This window comes from Enhydra lutris, unplaced genomic scaffold (genome assembly GCF_002288905.1).
Source record: "Enhydra lutris kenyoni isolate GAN:26980312 unplaced genomic scaffold, ASM228890v2 scaffoldscaffold47, whole genome shotgun sequence".
Taxonomy (NCBI): domain Eukaryota; kingdom Metazoa; phylum Chordata; class Mammalia; order Carnivora; family Mustelidae; genus Enhydra; species Enhydra lutris.
Window position 1 is genome coordinate 15370696 of NW_019154131.1, and position 12868 is coordinate 15383563.

General features: G+C 44.3%; 1 protein-coding gene across 1 annotated transcript in view; it reads right to left on the minus strand.

The window, feature by feature from the left end:
• Nucleotides 1-7220, minus strand: part of LOC111156605 (MLLT3, super elongation complex subunit) — a 287500-nt gene extending 280280 nt beyond the window's left edge. Inside the window, exons 1-2 of the mRNA XM_022517595.1 lie at nt 7177-7220; nt 5573-5753 (exon numbers count right to left, since the gene is read on the minus strand). Coding sequence (XP_022373303.1) covers nt 5573-5753; nt 7177-7188 — 193 coding nt within the window. The 5' untranslated portion in view covers nt 7189-7220. The remainder of the gene's footprint in view (nt 1-5572; nt 5754-7176) is intronic.
• Nucleotides 7221-12868: the final 5648 nt, after the last annotated feature.

Here is a 12868-nt window from a genome sequence, read left to right on the forward strand (position 1 = left end):
AAGAATCTTTAAGGTAAAATTATGAAACCGATTGATACCCCTGCCCTGTCTACCTCACAGAGGGAGCCCTACAGAGGGTCACTTAAAATAACAGATGTAAAAGGCTTCTGCTTATACAAATAATATGCCATAAACTGGACAAGGATATTAACTATAAAATATATCCACCAAAACCCAAGTTTGGATTTTCCTTTTCTGAAAAAAAATTGTTAGATAATTGTTATAATGGAATTGAACCATGTCAAATACCTTGGAAGACTTATCTTTCCTCTTTCCATTAAATGTTTTTATTAGCAATGATAATAATGGCTTTAAAAACTCAGCTTCCACATATTAATAAGGCAATTGATCTGTGCCAGGTTCTGTGTTGAATATTTTATACCAGAGGTTCTCTGAGTGTATTCAGGGATCCCAGGATCCCCAAAGCCTTTTCCAAGGAAAACCTATTTTTTCAACAACTTTAAGACATTATTTGCCTCCTTCACTCCTTCTCTCACAAGAGTACTGTGGAGGTTTCCAGAGGCTACCTGATGTGTGATAATGCAACAGAATGAATGCGGAAGCACGTAAGCAGATCCAATTATTCCAAAACATCAAAAAGATCTGTACACACAAAAAATAATACCACACTTCTCACTCTTTTTTCTTGAAAATACTCATGTTTCATAAGGTACTTTTCACATGCTACCTTTAATGGGTTGATTATTGTTATCTTTAAACAAATTAATAAATAACTTTTTAAATGTCTCAGGTTTCATTTCTAATACTGTATATATCGGTAGATATAACTTACATAGGAAAAGCTCTTTGGAGTCTATTTTTAAAAGTGTAAAGCAGTCTTAAGACAAATAAATTTGAGAACAGCTGATTCATATTTAATCCTCAATTTATGAGGTAATGGTTCTATTCTTTCACCATTCCAGGAACATAGATGAGAACCCAAGTGAGAAATGAGAGAGAGAAATGACTTGCTCAAGATCACAGAAGGAGTTTGGGGAGGCACCTGGGTGGCTCAGTTGGTTAAGCGTCTGCCTTAGCTCAGGTCATGACCTCAGGGCTCTGGGATGGAGCCCTGTGTTGTGGCTCCCTGATCAGTGGGGAGTCTGCTCCACCCTCACCCTCCTCCTGCTTCTGCTCTCTTTCCTATTCTTTCTCTCAAATAATAAATAAAATCTTAAGGGGGGGAAATAAAAAAGATCACACTAGGAGTGTCTTAAGCCAGCATTTGAATATGTCTGTAATTCCTAACCCTAACTTCTCACCACTGAGCAATAATATCTACCCAAGATAGTTCTATGTTGCGTCTTTACTCTTTGTCTTTTAGTCTTAAAAAGTAATGAATGCTCACTGGAATGTTTTAAATACACAGAATTAACTTTAAAAAAAAAAATCAAACACTACAAAAACACCTCCTATCACTGCCAACACCATGAGCACTCATTAGAAAAAACTACTGGTAGGAGCTGGGTTCCCATTTAACCAAAATTCATTTATTTATACACATACACACATGCACTTTTTATTTGTATAAGCATATTTTTTTAAACGAGATCGCGCTGATTTAGCAACTTATTTCACTAAGTATCTCAGTGCCTTATTTCACTTAGTATCTCTTGCCGATCATCCTGCATCTATGAATAGATTTACCCCCTTTTAACAGACCACCCATCATTTAACTGTACCCAGCTGGGGGTCCCTATATGGCTTGCCTCCAAATTTCTGCTGTTTAAAAAAGTCACAAGCAATATGCTTTAACTTTGTGTAGCTGTGAAGCTGGATCTGCTGGAAAATCCCTGGAAGTAAAACTGCTGGGTCAAAGGGTGTAAACATTTAAAATCTTAATAGATGTTGCCAAATGCCCTCCAAAATGTCCGTGCCCAATTTACATTCCCACTAAATGCACAGGAGATTTCCTTCAATAATTCAGCTTTTAAGTGCCTTGGAAAATTATGTTGTATGTTGCTTCAAAATGCCAAGTAGTAGAACTGCTCTCAATGGTCATCTGAATTCCATACAGAACTCTACACAAATCTTCTAACACTCGATGAATGTATCAGAATAGCTATACATTTTTACTTTTTCCTGAAACCTTTTAAACACCTCAGAAGAGAAAACACACCAGGTACGTGCAGTATCTGCAACTGGTTGGTCTCAAATTTTAGGAACCCTGATAAAAAGTTACCCAAATTATTTCAGAAGACTCCTTAACACAAATCAGAACTACACAGTAATGCTGGACTCAACCATTTAAATCAAAGGAAAGTTCTGAGTGTGGATTTATTATGCTTTATCTGCCCACTCAAAGGACTAGGGCTAGAAATAAAAAGCTATCAAATCATACCAGTGGCCAAATTAGCTGACATAAAACAATAAGCAACAGATTTCATATCATAAATGTCAATGGAACAGACTGCAAGAGTTAAGAATGGCTATAATTGGAAAGAAAGTTCACTCAAATTCACATCATACTGAAGATGAAAACATTAATATTTTAAATGAAATGTTTTGAATGTGACCATTCATTTCAGTCATATCAGACTATTATAAATCTTTGGTACTAATAAATAAGATACGGTCTTTTTTTGCAAGTAGATAGTTTTAAAATGCATTATACTCTGACCTGCCTATTCTGTACCAGCTAATGGATATTCCAGGCTTCACTATTTCATCAAAATCTCTCTTCTAGTACTCTGTGCTAGTAATTTTAAGTCTCCAACCCATCTTCGGGACAGAGTAAACCTTCATTAATTCAAGTCCAATTAGCTCAATTCTGAAATGGTACATGTAATTCTCATTAGGCAACAAGTTGAAAATACTGTAATTTCTTCCTCTATAGGTTCTCATATTATTACTGTGAAATAAAGGAAATCAACCTGAAAATCAATTTGCTTTTGCAAACCAAAGATTCATAAAACTAAGGACTCATCCATCTTCGTGGCTGAGCAGTTCGTCCTCCGTGTGAAGGTCCACTTCTGTTTATCAGTTACTGTATACAGTGAAAGTGATTTAACCTGTCATTATCAATAGCCACTTACAGCTGGGCATATGTGCATTTCTTTTAAATATCTTGTAACTAAGATTTTTCACAAAGCCCTTCTTGCAGTTTCTCCCCATTTCCAATTTCTCACTTACAGATCTATAAAATGGCAAATATAACACCTTAAAAGGTACGAAAGTAGACGCTACAATGCCTGGCATCCTTATTCTGTATTTATTCTTACCACTTTCAAAGACGTTATAAGCCCAAAGTAAGTCCCAGGATTAAGTGGCATGTTTGGTGTTACTTGAAATTTACAACTAACTATTCCCAATGAACAGAGAAACCTTCTCTTGCAATCTGAATCATGTGTAATTACAGTATGACAAGGTCTCTCCTGGGCTATGTAAGCTGGCATTTTTCCCAGGACTTGTCACATCATGGGAAGCACACATACAAATAAAAATCCAAAAATAAACATTTTAAAACAATGGCTTATAGACTACATAAAGAAACTCCACAGTTGAAAATAAAAAATTGAAGAGCCCATTCAGCAAGCAGGCATCTCTCACTAGAGATGGCTAAGACATCAGTGTTATCAAGCAGCTTACCACGCCTAGCAACAACTCCCAGGTGTGGGCTGTGCAGGCCAGCACCCTCCTGTTCCCTTGGGCTGGAGAGAAAATCATTAAGTAGGGGACAAGCAGAGGAACATTGCCACAGACACACTGAAGCACAGAAACAGTGCTGAAATCTGGGGAGTTTGGTCATCTTTCATTTCATAATGCCAATTGCTTGATTGTTAAGGAGCCTAAACAAAGTTATCTTACGAGCTACATCTTCTGCCAACTGTCTTCATTTTCCTAATACAACAAATACTGCCTTTTTTGTTGTTGTTCAGTGTATTTCATTTCGAAAGTGAGTAGCAGCCAAGGGGTCCTAAGAGTGGATACCAAGGATCTTAGAAGGTGGTTTCTTTTGTTTAAACTCCTCTGCAGTGACTCTATAGATACATGGAAAAGGGAGAGGGAGAAGCAAGCATCACACCCAACCTCACACAGTGACAGAAAACTTGACAATACTCATCCTAATTACAATACTGAGGAAATACGAAGTAAAAGCTCTCTGGCTACATTTTGATCTAAAATGCTAACAAAATCAAAATGCAATTTCCTAGAGGCCACGCATATTGCTACCCCTCTATTAGAGGCTGGATTCATTTATTAACCATCCAGCAAAGCCCATCAAATTCAACTGTTCAAGTTCTCATGAGGAGCTCTAAAACAAACCACTAAAGGCAAAATATACAACCCTACAACCCAAAACATGAGCTCTGGAAACAAAAATAAGCATCAGCACAAACCTCTACCACCTCGGAGGCGCACAGCACTTCGCCTTTCTTTATTCAGCTCCTCAATGCTCAATAATTTCCAGTCGCTCTAAGCAGAATGGATTTATTATGATGTTACTCTAAGAAACTGCAGGAGTTCTAGATGCCAATAAAGATTACGGATCAAATGGAAGATAACTACTAACCATTGTGTCGAGTTAGATAAATAAACCTGCTCACAAACAAAGCACCTTATTGTATTTGTACTGTTACCTCCACTAATCCAACTAAAACAACCAGACACTAGCTTTCAGGAGGCTCAAGGGAACAGAATCTGATTTCTTAAACCCTCTTTAATTTTTCTCCAAAATAACACCCCGTTTCTTTTTTTCAAAACCTTCCTGTGCTTTATGGGAAATGTTTGGGATCGGAGGGGCTGAGCTGGATTATGCAAACTAGAGACCCAGGCTAAAAAACCAAGGTGGGGAAGGACTCAAACAGAAGGCAGGACCACATCGTTCCTCTGAAACTTAGCTTCAACCTTTGCAGGGACCCTCTTTCCCCGTAGATCCCATAGGTAAGAGACTTCGGAACGCTGCTCAAAAATCAAAGGGGCAATCAAGTGCTATGGGGAGGGGGCGCTAGGGACGAGTAAGCCCCCCCAACCCCGACTAAACAGAAAATGCTGACGGGCGCCAGGTAGGGGTGGCTAACCCACTGAAAGGAAAATCTGACAACCAGCACCCAGTGCCAAATACACAGGGAGGAAGACCAAGAAGACCCTAAAAAGAGGCGACTTCTCGAGACGGAACAATAACTACATCCCCTGCATTCCTTGCTAATAACGCAGGTAAATCTCAATTTCTCCAGGTTAAAAAAAAAAAAAAAAAAAGGCGCAAGCTGTTTATTCCCTCCAGCCCCCCCACCCCACCCCCGACACTTCCAAACCCAACAACTAATTGCACCTTCCCCACAGAACCCGCGGCTAACCCCAGAGGACCGGTGGGGGCTGGCTTGGGATGAATAAACACTCGACACCTGACGGTCCTTTCTCGGCGGTGACTTTCCCGAAGCGAAGTGGCGCGCGCGCGGGCGGGAGCCCGGACCTGGCCAGCGCGGCGCCGCGCACCCTAGTCCCGAGGCAACGCCGGCGAGCGCGACGCGGGGGGCGGGGAGAGGGGCAGGGGGACCGCCCGGGCCAAGCGATTGTTTCCTCCGCGAGCAAAGACATTTTTTATCAAGCTCCTTTTGTATTCGAGCCCTACCTCTTTTTGGCCTAGGAAAGCTTTCGTGCAAGTGGAAGACGACTTTCTCCACAAAGTGCTGTATGTTACTGTGCTCCGGGCCGCGCACGAACACCATCCAGTCGTGGGTGAAGCCCTCCACGGTGGGTTTTTTCCTCACCTGGGCGCGGTGCCCCAGCTCCAGCTTCACCTGCACGGCACACTGCGGGCAGGGGGAGGAGAGACAGCCGTGAACAACAGGAAGGCGACCGTTCGACACTGAACATTGCGCCTGACATTTTTTTTCCTCCTTCTTGAAACGCACAAAAAAGGAAACGGCGGTGCCCTCTGCATCCACGTTTCACGCGCGTGGGCGCGCACACCCCACACCCCCAAATACACCCCACTCGGCCCGCCCGGCTCCCGGCGCCCGGGGCCCCGCATCCACACCCGCAGGGATTGTAACGGAATGTCGCCCCCAGTCGGGAAGGGGGTCCGGGGGTCGAGGGTGGGGGTGGAAGAGGGAAAGCACACTCAGCCACTACAAGCACGACAACAAATGCATCGGAAACAAATTAGAAGACAATTAGGAGGCGATGCCAGGGCGGTTTCCCGGTGTGGGAAGAGAGATAGCCGGGACCCCGAGGTGGGGGGATTCTGGTGAGCCCCCTCCCTGAAAGTACCGCGGCGACAGGCACACGCCGAGGAAGTCTTTGTGTACGTGTGTGTGTGCGTGCGTGTGGAGCGCTGTGCCAGGCGGAATGGAAACTACAGGCAGCCTCTGCTGATGGGTACAAACTCCCGTGCTCTTAGCACTGGTTTCGTGCACAACAAAAATGAGACGTCGTCACACACACACACACACACACACACACACACACACACACACGCCCGCAGCAAAACACGCCGAGGCATCCATAACTTAAGGCACCCCGCACCCCCCGGCGAAAACCCCTACGCGATCGGCGAGGCCAGCCTCAGAGCCCCCCCGAAACACACTTCCAAGAGCCAAAGTGGCCCCAAAGTATCTCCCACCTCCCCCCAAAAATAAAATTCAGAAAGGCAGGGCGGCGGGCGGACAGCCGCCGAGGCTCGACTGCGCACAGCCCAGCGCGGGGGCAAAGTTGCGTGCGGCCCCGCCGCTGTCAGCCCGCACACTCCGGCTCACACACGCGCGCCACGGAGAACGCACCATCGTAGCGGCCGCCGAGGCTGCTCGCCGCGTCCCCGGACTGTGCCCGCGGCTCCCGGCGGCGGCGGCGGCTGAAATATGGCTGAGTTATTATTCGCCTCCTTCCACCGTGTGAGTGTGTGAGTGCGCGCGTGTGAGCGAGAGTGCGCTTCTTGCGATTGCAAAGAGAGGCGAGGAGAGAGGGAGGCGGGGGGGTGGGTGGAGGGGCGAGTGTGTGTGTGTGTGTGCGTGTGTGTGTGTGTGCGCGCGCCGGGGGGGGGGGGGGGGGGGGGGGGGGGGGGGGGGGGAGGCGGGGGGAGGGGCAGCAGCCCCCTGCAAGCCGTACCAACCTTTCTCTAATTGGAACCGCGGAGCGCTGGCGCTGTCTGGGCTGCGGCGGCGGCGGCGGCGGCGCAGGGCGAGGGAGGAAAGGCGGGGAGGGGGATCTTTTATTATTATTTTTGCATGTACTTACCGAGCTAGCCATGCCTGGGGGCCCGGAGGTTTGCTGGGGTGTTGTGTGGTACCCCCCTCCCCCGCCCCCCTCAGCTGTAATTCATGAAGAGGCTGCTATGAATGAGAGCGCGCCCGGGAGCGGAGGGTAGATGGCGGACATTCTCTGCCTTTTTCCCCCCGCGTTCGCTTGCTCGCTCGCTCGCTCGCTTATTAAACTCAGCCCCAAAAGCAAAAGCAGCAGCAGCAGCAGCAGCAGCTCCAGGGCCAGAGGATGAGATTCCGGAGCATGCGCCGTGGCGCCTGACACCGGGGCTCGGAGCCTTACGGGGCGGAGGGAGGGCGCGCGGGCGGGGCGGAGCGCGCGGGGAGGCCGAGCGAGCGAGCCAGGGGGAGCTCGAAGGAGCCAATCACCGGCCACCTCCCGAAACCCCAGCGGCCCGCACCGCCACACTGGAACGCCCTGCTTAAAGTAACAGGTTCCTACGGGGGGGGGGGGGGGGGAGGTGGAGCAGAGGGCGGAGAAGGGGCGCTAGTGGGGAGAGCGGCCAGCTGGGGAGCCATCCCAGCCCCTATGTAAACTCCTCTCGCCCTACAATAAAAAACGGATTAAAACTGCTGGAATGTAGCCACTGCCTAGAGCCCCCAGCAGCCGGAGAAGGGGTGTTAAATCAAGTCTTCGGCGTTAGCATGCTGGGGGGTGGGGGGACGAGGAGGGGAAGGAGGGGGCTTGCTTTTACTTTCCACCGCGTCTTTTTGTGGTTTTGTGCTGAAAAGGCAAGAACTCACGCCCAAACAAACTTATTTAAGGACTGAGCGAGAGCAATGCCAGTCTACAAACAAACATCAAAAAGCAATCGCTGAGACTGTTATAACCCGCAACAATCCCCCGGCCCCCTTCCCCACCTACTCCCAGGCACCCGCCCACCGGCTCCACTCCCCGCCCTTCTGCCACCGCCACAGAAAATTCAAAAATGAAATGAACAAAAATGCTATTTCCTTCCAAGGGAACTCCTCCCGCTTGGTAATCCCCGGCTGGGAGGCATCACAAAGCGGTGCCCAGGTGAAGGTGAGACACCTGGGAGTACCGGGTGCAGACCCTCAGGGAACAGGCTTAGAGTTGTTTTCTTCGGGAGGTTTCCCCTCCTGACAGCCTGGTGGGTTGCATCAGAACCTTGAGGATTGTCCTCCGAGGACACGCGGGGCAACTGGGAGTCTTAAAATAGCAGATAAAGTTAATACTGGCTGTAATGTGCATAAATTGGATTATAATCTTTAGGCGTATTGGTGACAGCCAGCGTAATCCAACTCTGGGTATTAATCCGGTTATGCTCCCAGGTGACAAACCGTCGCAAGAGTGTTCCCAGAGTTGCGCTCCTGCAAACGTTCCCACTCGGGTATTGGGTCTCAGTGGCTGAGGATTCAGCAGCGCAGTCACGCGTGGGGTGGGGGGAGGAGTACTGACTAGCTTCCTTCAGCAACGCCGACAACCTTCACAAAGGAAACGGATAAGATCTAGACAATTGATTTGAAAGTGAAAGATGGGTGTAACTCCGGTTGGTTAAAGAAAGATGCTTGCTTCTTCCTAGCCCTTATTCCTTTTTCGCCCGTCTTTGTCTGTTTTCTTTCCTCCCATTCCCTCGCCTCCCATCTTTTTTCTGAATTTTCCTTTGGCTTCATTCTCTTCTCCCTGCCTTCCTGTCTTTATTTGCCTCTTTTCCTCTTTCTGGCTCAACTTTCTGGTTTTCTTCTTTTCTTAAAACCACGAAAGCAAGTTGTCTCAGCCCTTGGATTAAAGAGAGCAGTAGAGGGGGAAGGAGGTTTCCTGAGGCATCTGGAGTCCTCCTTGCTAGGTTTCAGTTCTCCCAGCTGTTCACAGAAAGAGAACCCAAATCAGATCCGAGCACTTCGGGCCAACTTTAATTTCCAATCCATTACTCTAAATCCAGTGTTTTGAACTACTAAAATTGACACTCTGACCTCTCCCCAGTTACAAGCTAGAAAACTTCTTTGGCTTGAGGGGAGAAACATTTTAATCCAAATCCAAGGGCTATTTCTCGACTGACCCACATGTACACAGATGCATATTATCTTGTCTATCTGTACAAGTAGGTGTGTGTGTGTGTGTGTGTGTGTGTGTATCAGAACTAAGTTTACGTAGACAGACAAGCTGTGTGTTGGCATCCACGTGAAGGGTGGACCTTCTTACTATGCATTATTCGCTTTTTGATGAGATAATTAGAAATCCTTCAGAATAATAAGATAGGGAACCGATGATTATCTGGATGTGCCATTACGATAAAGCCGTTTCCTATAATGCAGCAACCACCTGGCGGTGAGTGTAGTTCAACACACAGGTGAAAAACAACAATCTGATTATAAGTTTGAGGTGACTTTAGAGTTTGGCTAACTTCTTCCAATGCCAGCTGGACTTTCCTGTGATTCTCTCTGTAACTTGTCCCTGCGCTGAGGGACTGGTATCTCTTTTTTGAATTATGTGTTTGTTGGATTAAAATTTATTCCAGGAGGCACCAATAACCCTTAGAGTCAGAGAGGGTCTTTTCCCATTACCCCTCCTCTCTCAAAGACTCCTTTAAAAACCCACCGTAGGGGTAAATTTCATTCCCTAGGCACTGAAAACATAAATTCGGTCAGTAGATGGCGCATGGAGCCCTTCCACCAACGTCCTTACGTGACCTCTTTACAACAAAAAGACCAGAAGGAGGAGAAAAAGAAAGAAAACACAATCCTGAATACTCCGGATTCAACTTTTGGGCAAAGGAATTTATGCCAGTCTTTCAATGTATCATTCATAAGCTGTTCTAACAAGTTGGCTATTAATTAAAAGCTATCAAAACAGGAATAACGGCAGATTAATTTTGTCCAGCATACCTGGAGATCTTTGCACTCTAAGTGAGGTAAAAACGTGAGAAAGCTTTTGAATACTTAACAGTGCAATTATAGAAGATATTTTGCAAATCAATTTTAAGATAATCTTCTCCAGTACTAAATATTCCCCCACAAAAAAAAATTTCTAGTGGAAATGCTTAGGGATAAAAATATCCAAAAAGCAACTACTTTATTGAAATTCATACTCAGTATATAGCACAATATGAAACACTGTGGGGTTAGTTTTGAGGAGCAGAAAAGAAAAGCAATTGACATCATCATTTCAAATTAAATGTGTGACGAAGAGTAAAAAAAGGAGAGTGTCTGGGACAGATCTTAATTCCTGATCATCAACGTAGCTCCTCAACCATTATTTTGGCTCCAGCACTTTTATTTACAATAATTCTGTTTAGTGTGGAGGTTGAGGCCAGTTTGGTTGTTTCCGGCACAAAATAAAGAGGTACTGTAAAGAGTAATTAGGGAGTTAAGGAGCAGTTATTTCTTCTTAATATGATTTTACCTATTTGTTGTGATAGATTATTCATGCATAAGCTCCAATAATCAAATCAATAAAAATTATCCACTGTTCATCCTTTGCCGTATGGGATTTGGGGGAAAAGGGAAGAAGATATATGGGGGGGAAAAACAGAATAATGGGACAGACACTAACCAGACATCTGACAAATATTAGATTCAAAATAATTAAGGACTTTTTAAAATAATAGTGCACTTTTTCTGTATTCTTTATTCATGTGTTCATTCACCAAAACCATATTTTGCTCATTCCATGGGCCAGCCAGAGTTAGGCTGTTAAGAAAATAAGAATGACAGGGTTCCTGTTGTAATAGTTTATGACCCAGAGGAGAAGTTTCACCAAATGCTTTTTTTAAAATTTCTTCTTACCTAAATTTGGGATAGAGATCTGTGTCACACATAAGCAAGCAGCATACAGATTTGTCATGAACATCCCAAGGACAAGAAAAATAGTAGCACAGGATTGGAAGTCGGGATTCGTTCCCTTCAGTTCCACTGGTTAATACTCAGATAAGGTGGGAGGGGCGTTGATATCTTTTTTGCAACTGCCAAGTCCTAATTTCCTTTCCTTGATCTGAAGTGTTTTCAATGTTCACCTCATTGCAGCTCTTTTAAGAAACAAATTCACAATGAAAGAAAGCTTACTAAGCCTTTTCAAGATCATGAGCATATTTTCTCAGTTGAAACAGTCTCCCTGTTTCTTATGGAAATTTTTGGTTCAAAATGTTACATTTTTAACATTATATTTAATTCATGATTCTAGGATAGTGTATTGGGAACCCTAGAATAGTACAAATCATTACTGCTTTGAAAAAACAATTGCTTTGATATCCATTTAAGCACCTAGTCTAGGACTATTTCCAGTGATAAGAAATATACAAAGCTTTTTTAACCACCAGAGCCTCTTCATGCGTAAATTATTCCCTGAGAGTAATTTAAGCAATGCTCTTATACATTCAGAAGACAAGAGTGCCTCCACAGTGATAATTTATTAATTTAGTGGGCTGTATTCCTAATTCAAAGTATAGCACCTCAAGGCCTGAAAATTAATCAAGAATGTTATGTAAGACCAACAATATGAAACAAGATAAATATTGGAGGTCAGTTGATGTAGTGTGATTGAAAACGACTTCCTAATATATACAAGAACCCCAGTGGAATATTTATAGGTAAAATACAGATTATTTTGAAACTGCTTGCTATAAAACAATCTAAAAAGTAGATTATTTGAGTATCTCTTCATGTATTTCTGGCATCTCTTCAAAGGCTACTGCGTAACTTCCTAACTTTCTTTACATAATGATTTGACCTCCTTGATTTTCAGTGGAAATTCTGTTTTCATATATGATTTCACTTCTCCCAGTCACGTATTATGAATGGAGAGTTAAAATAATCACTTTGTCCAAAAATCATAAACTATACTTTATCTTATTTGATAAAAGTGGAAAAATAACATATCAGGGTTATAAATTAATGTAGACAGGTCAAACTTCAATTAAAACTGCAAAAGAGGGGGACGCCCGGGTGGCTCTGTCACTAAACATCAGCCTTCGGCTCAGATCTTGATCCCAGAGTCCTAGGATCCAGTCCCCCATCAGGCTCCTTGCTCCATGGGGAGCCTGCTTCTCTCTCTGCCTGCTACTCTTCCTGCTTGTGCTCTCTCTCTCTGACAAATACATAAATTAGATCTTAAAAAAAAGAACTGCAAAAGAGGGCACTTGGGTGGGTCAGTCTGTTGGGCCTCTGACTCTGGCTCAGGTCATGACCTCAGGGGACCTAGGATGGAGCCCTGCCCCAGGCTCCAAGGCTCTCTGCTCAGTGGGGAACCTGCCGGCTTGCCCCTCTGCCCCTCCCCACCACTCCTGCTCTTTCTCTCTCTCTCAGATAAATAACTAAAATCTTAAAAAAAGAGAAAAGAACTACAAAACTGCAAAAGAAATTTAGGAAGAAGAAATTACTCCCTCCCGTGTATTAAACGGTCTGACCGTGGTTTGAAAATAGTACTAAGCCTCTAAGAAGTGAATGATTTACCACCTTCTGGTAGGATCAAGTATCCCAGTTGGGTTAAACTATTTACAGTCAGCTCTGAATAATCCATGATTATATTATCCACTTTGTAGCTAATCTACAATGACACAATTTATGTGTAGGGTTTTTTTATGTTAATTTATGTTACAGTCTTTTTTTTAACTGTACAAAATGCACATGACTGTGTCTAACTGCCAGTTTCTTTTTTTTTCTTTTTTTTTTCTTTTTTTTTTTCCTAATTGCCAGTTTCAATTCATACTTTT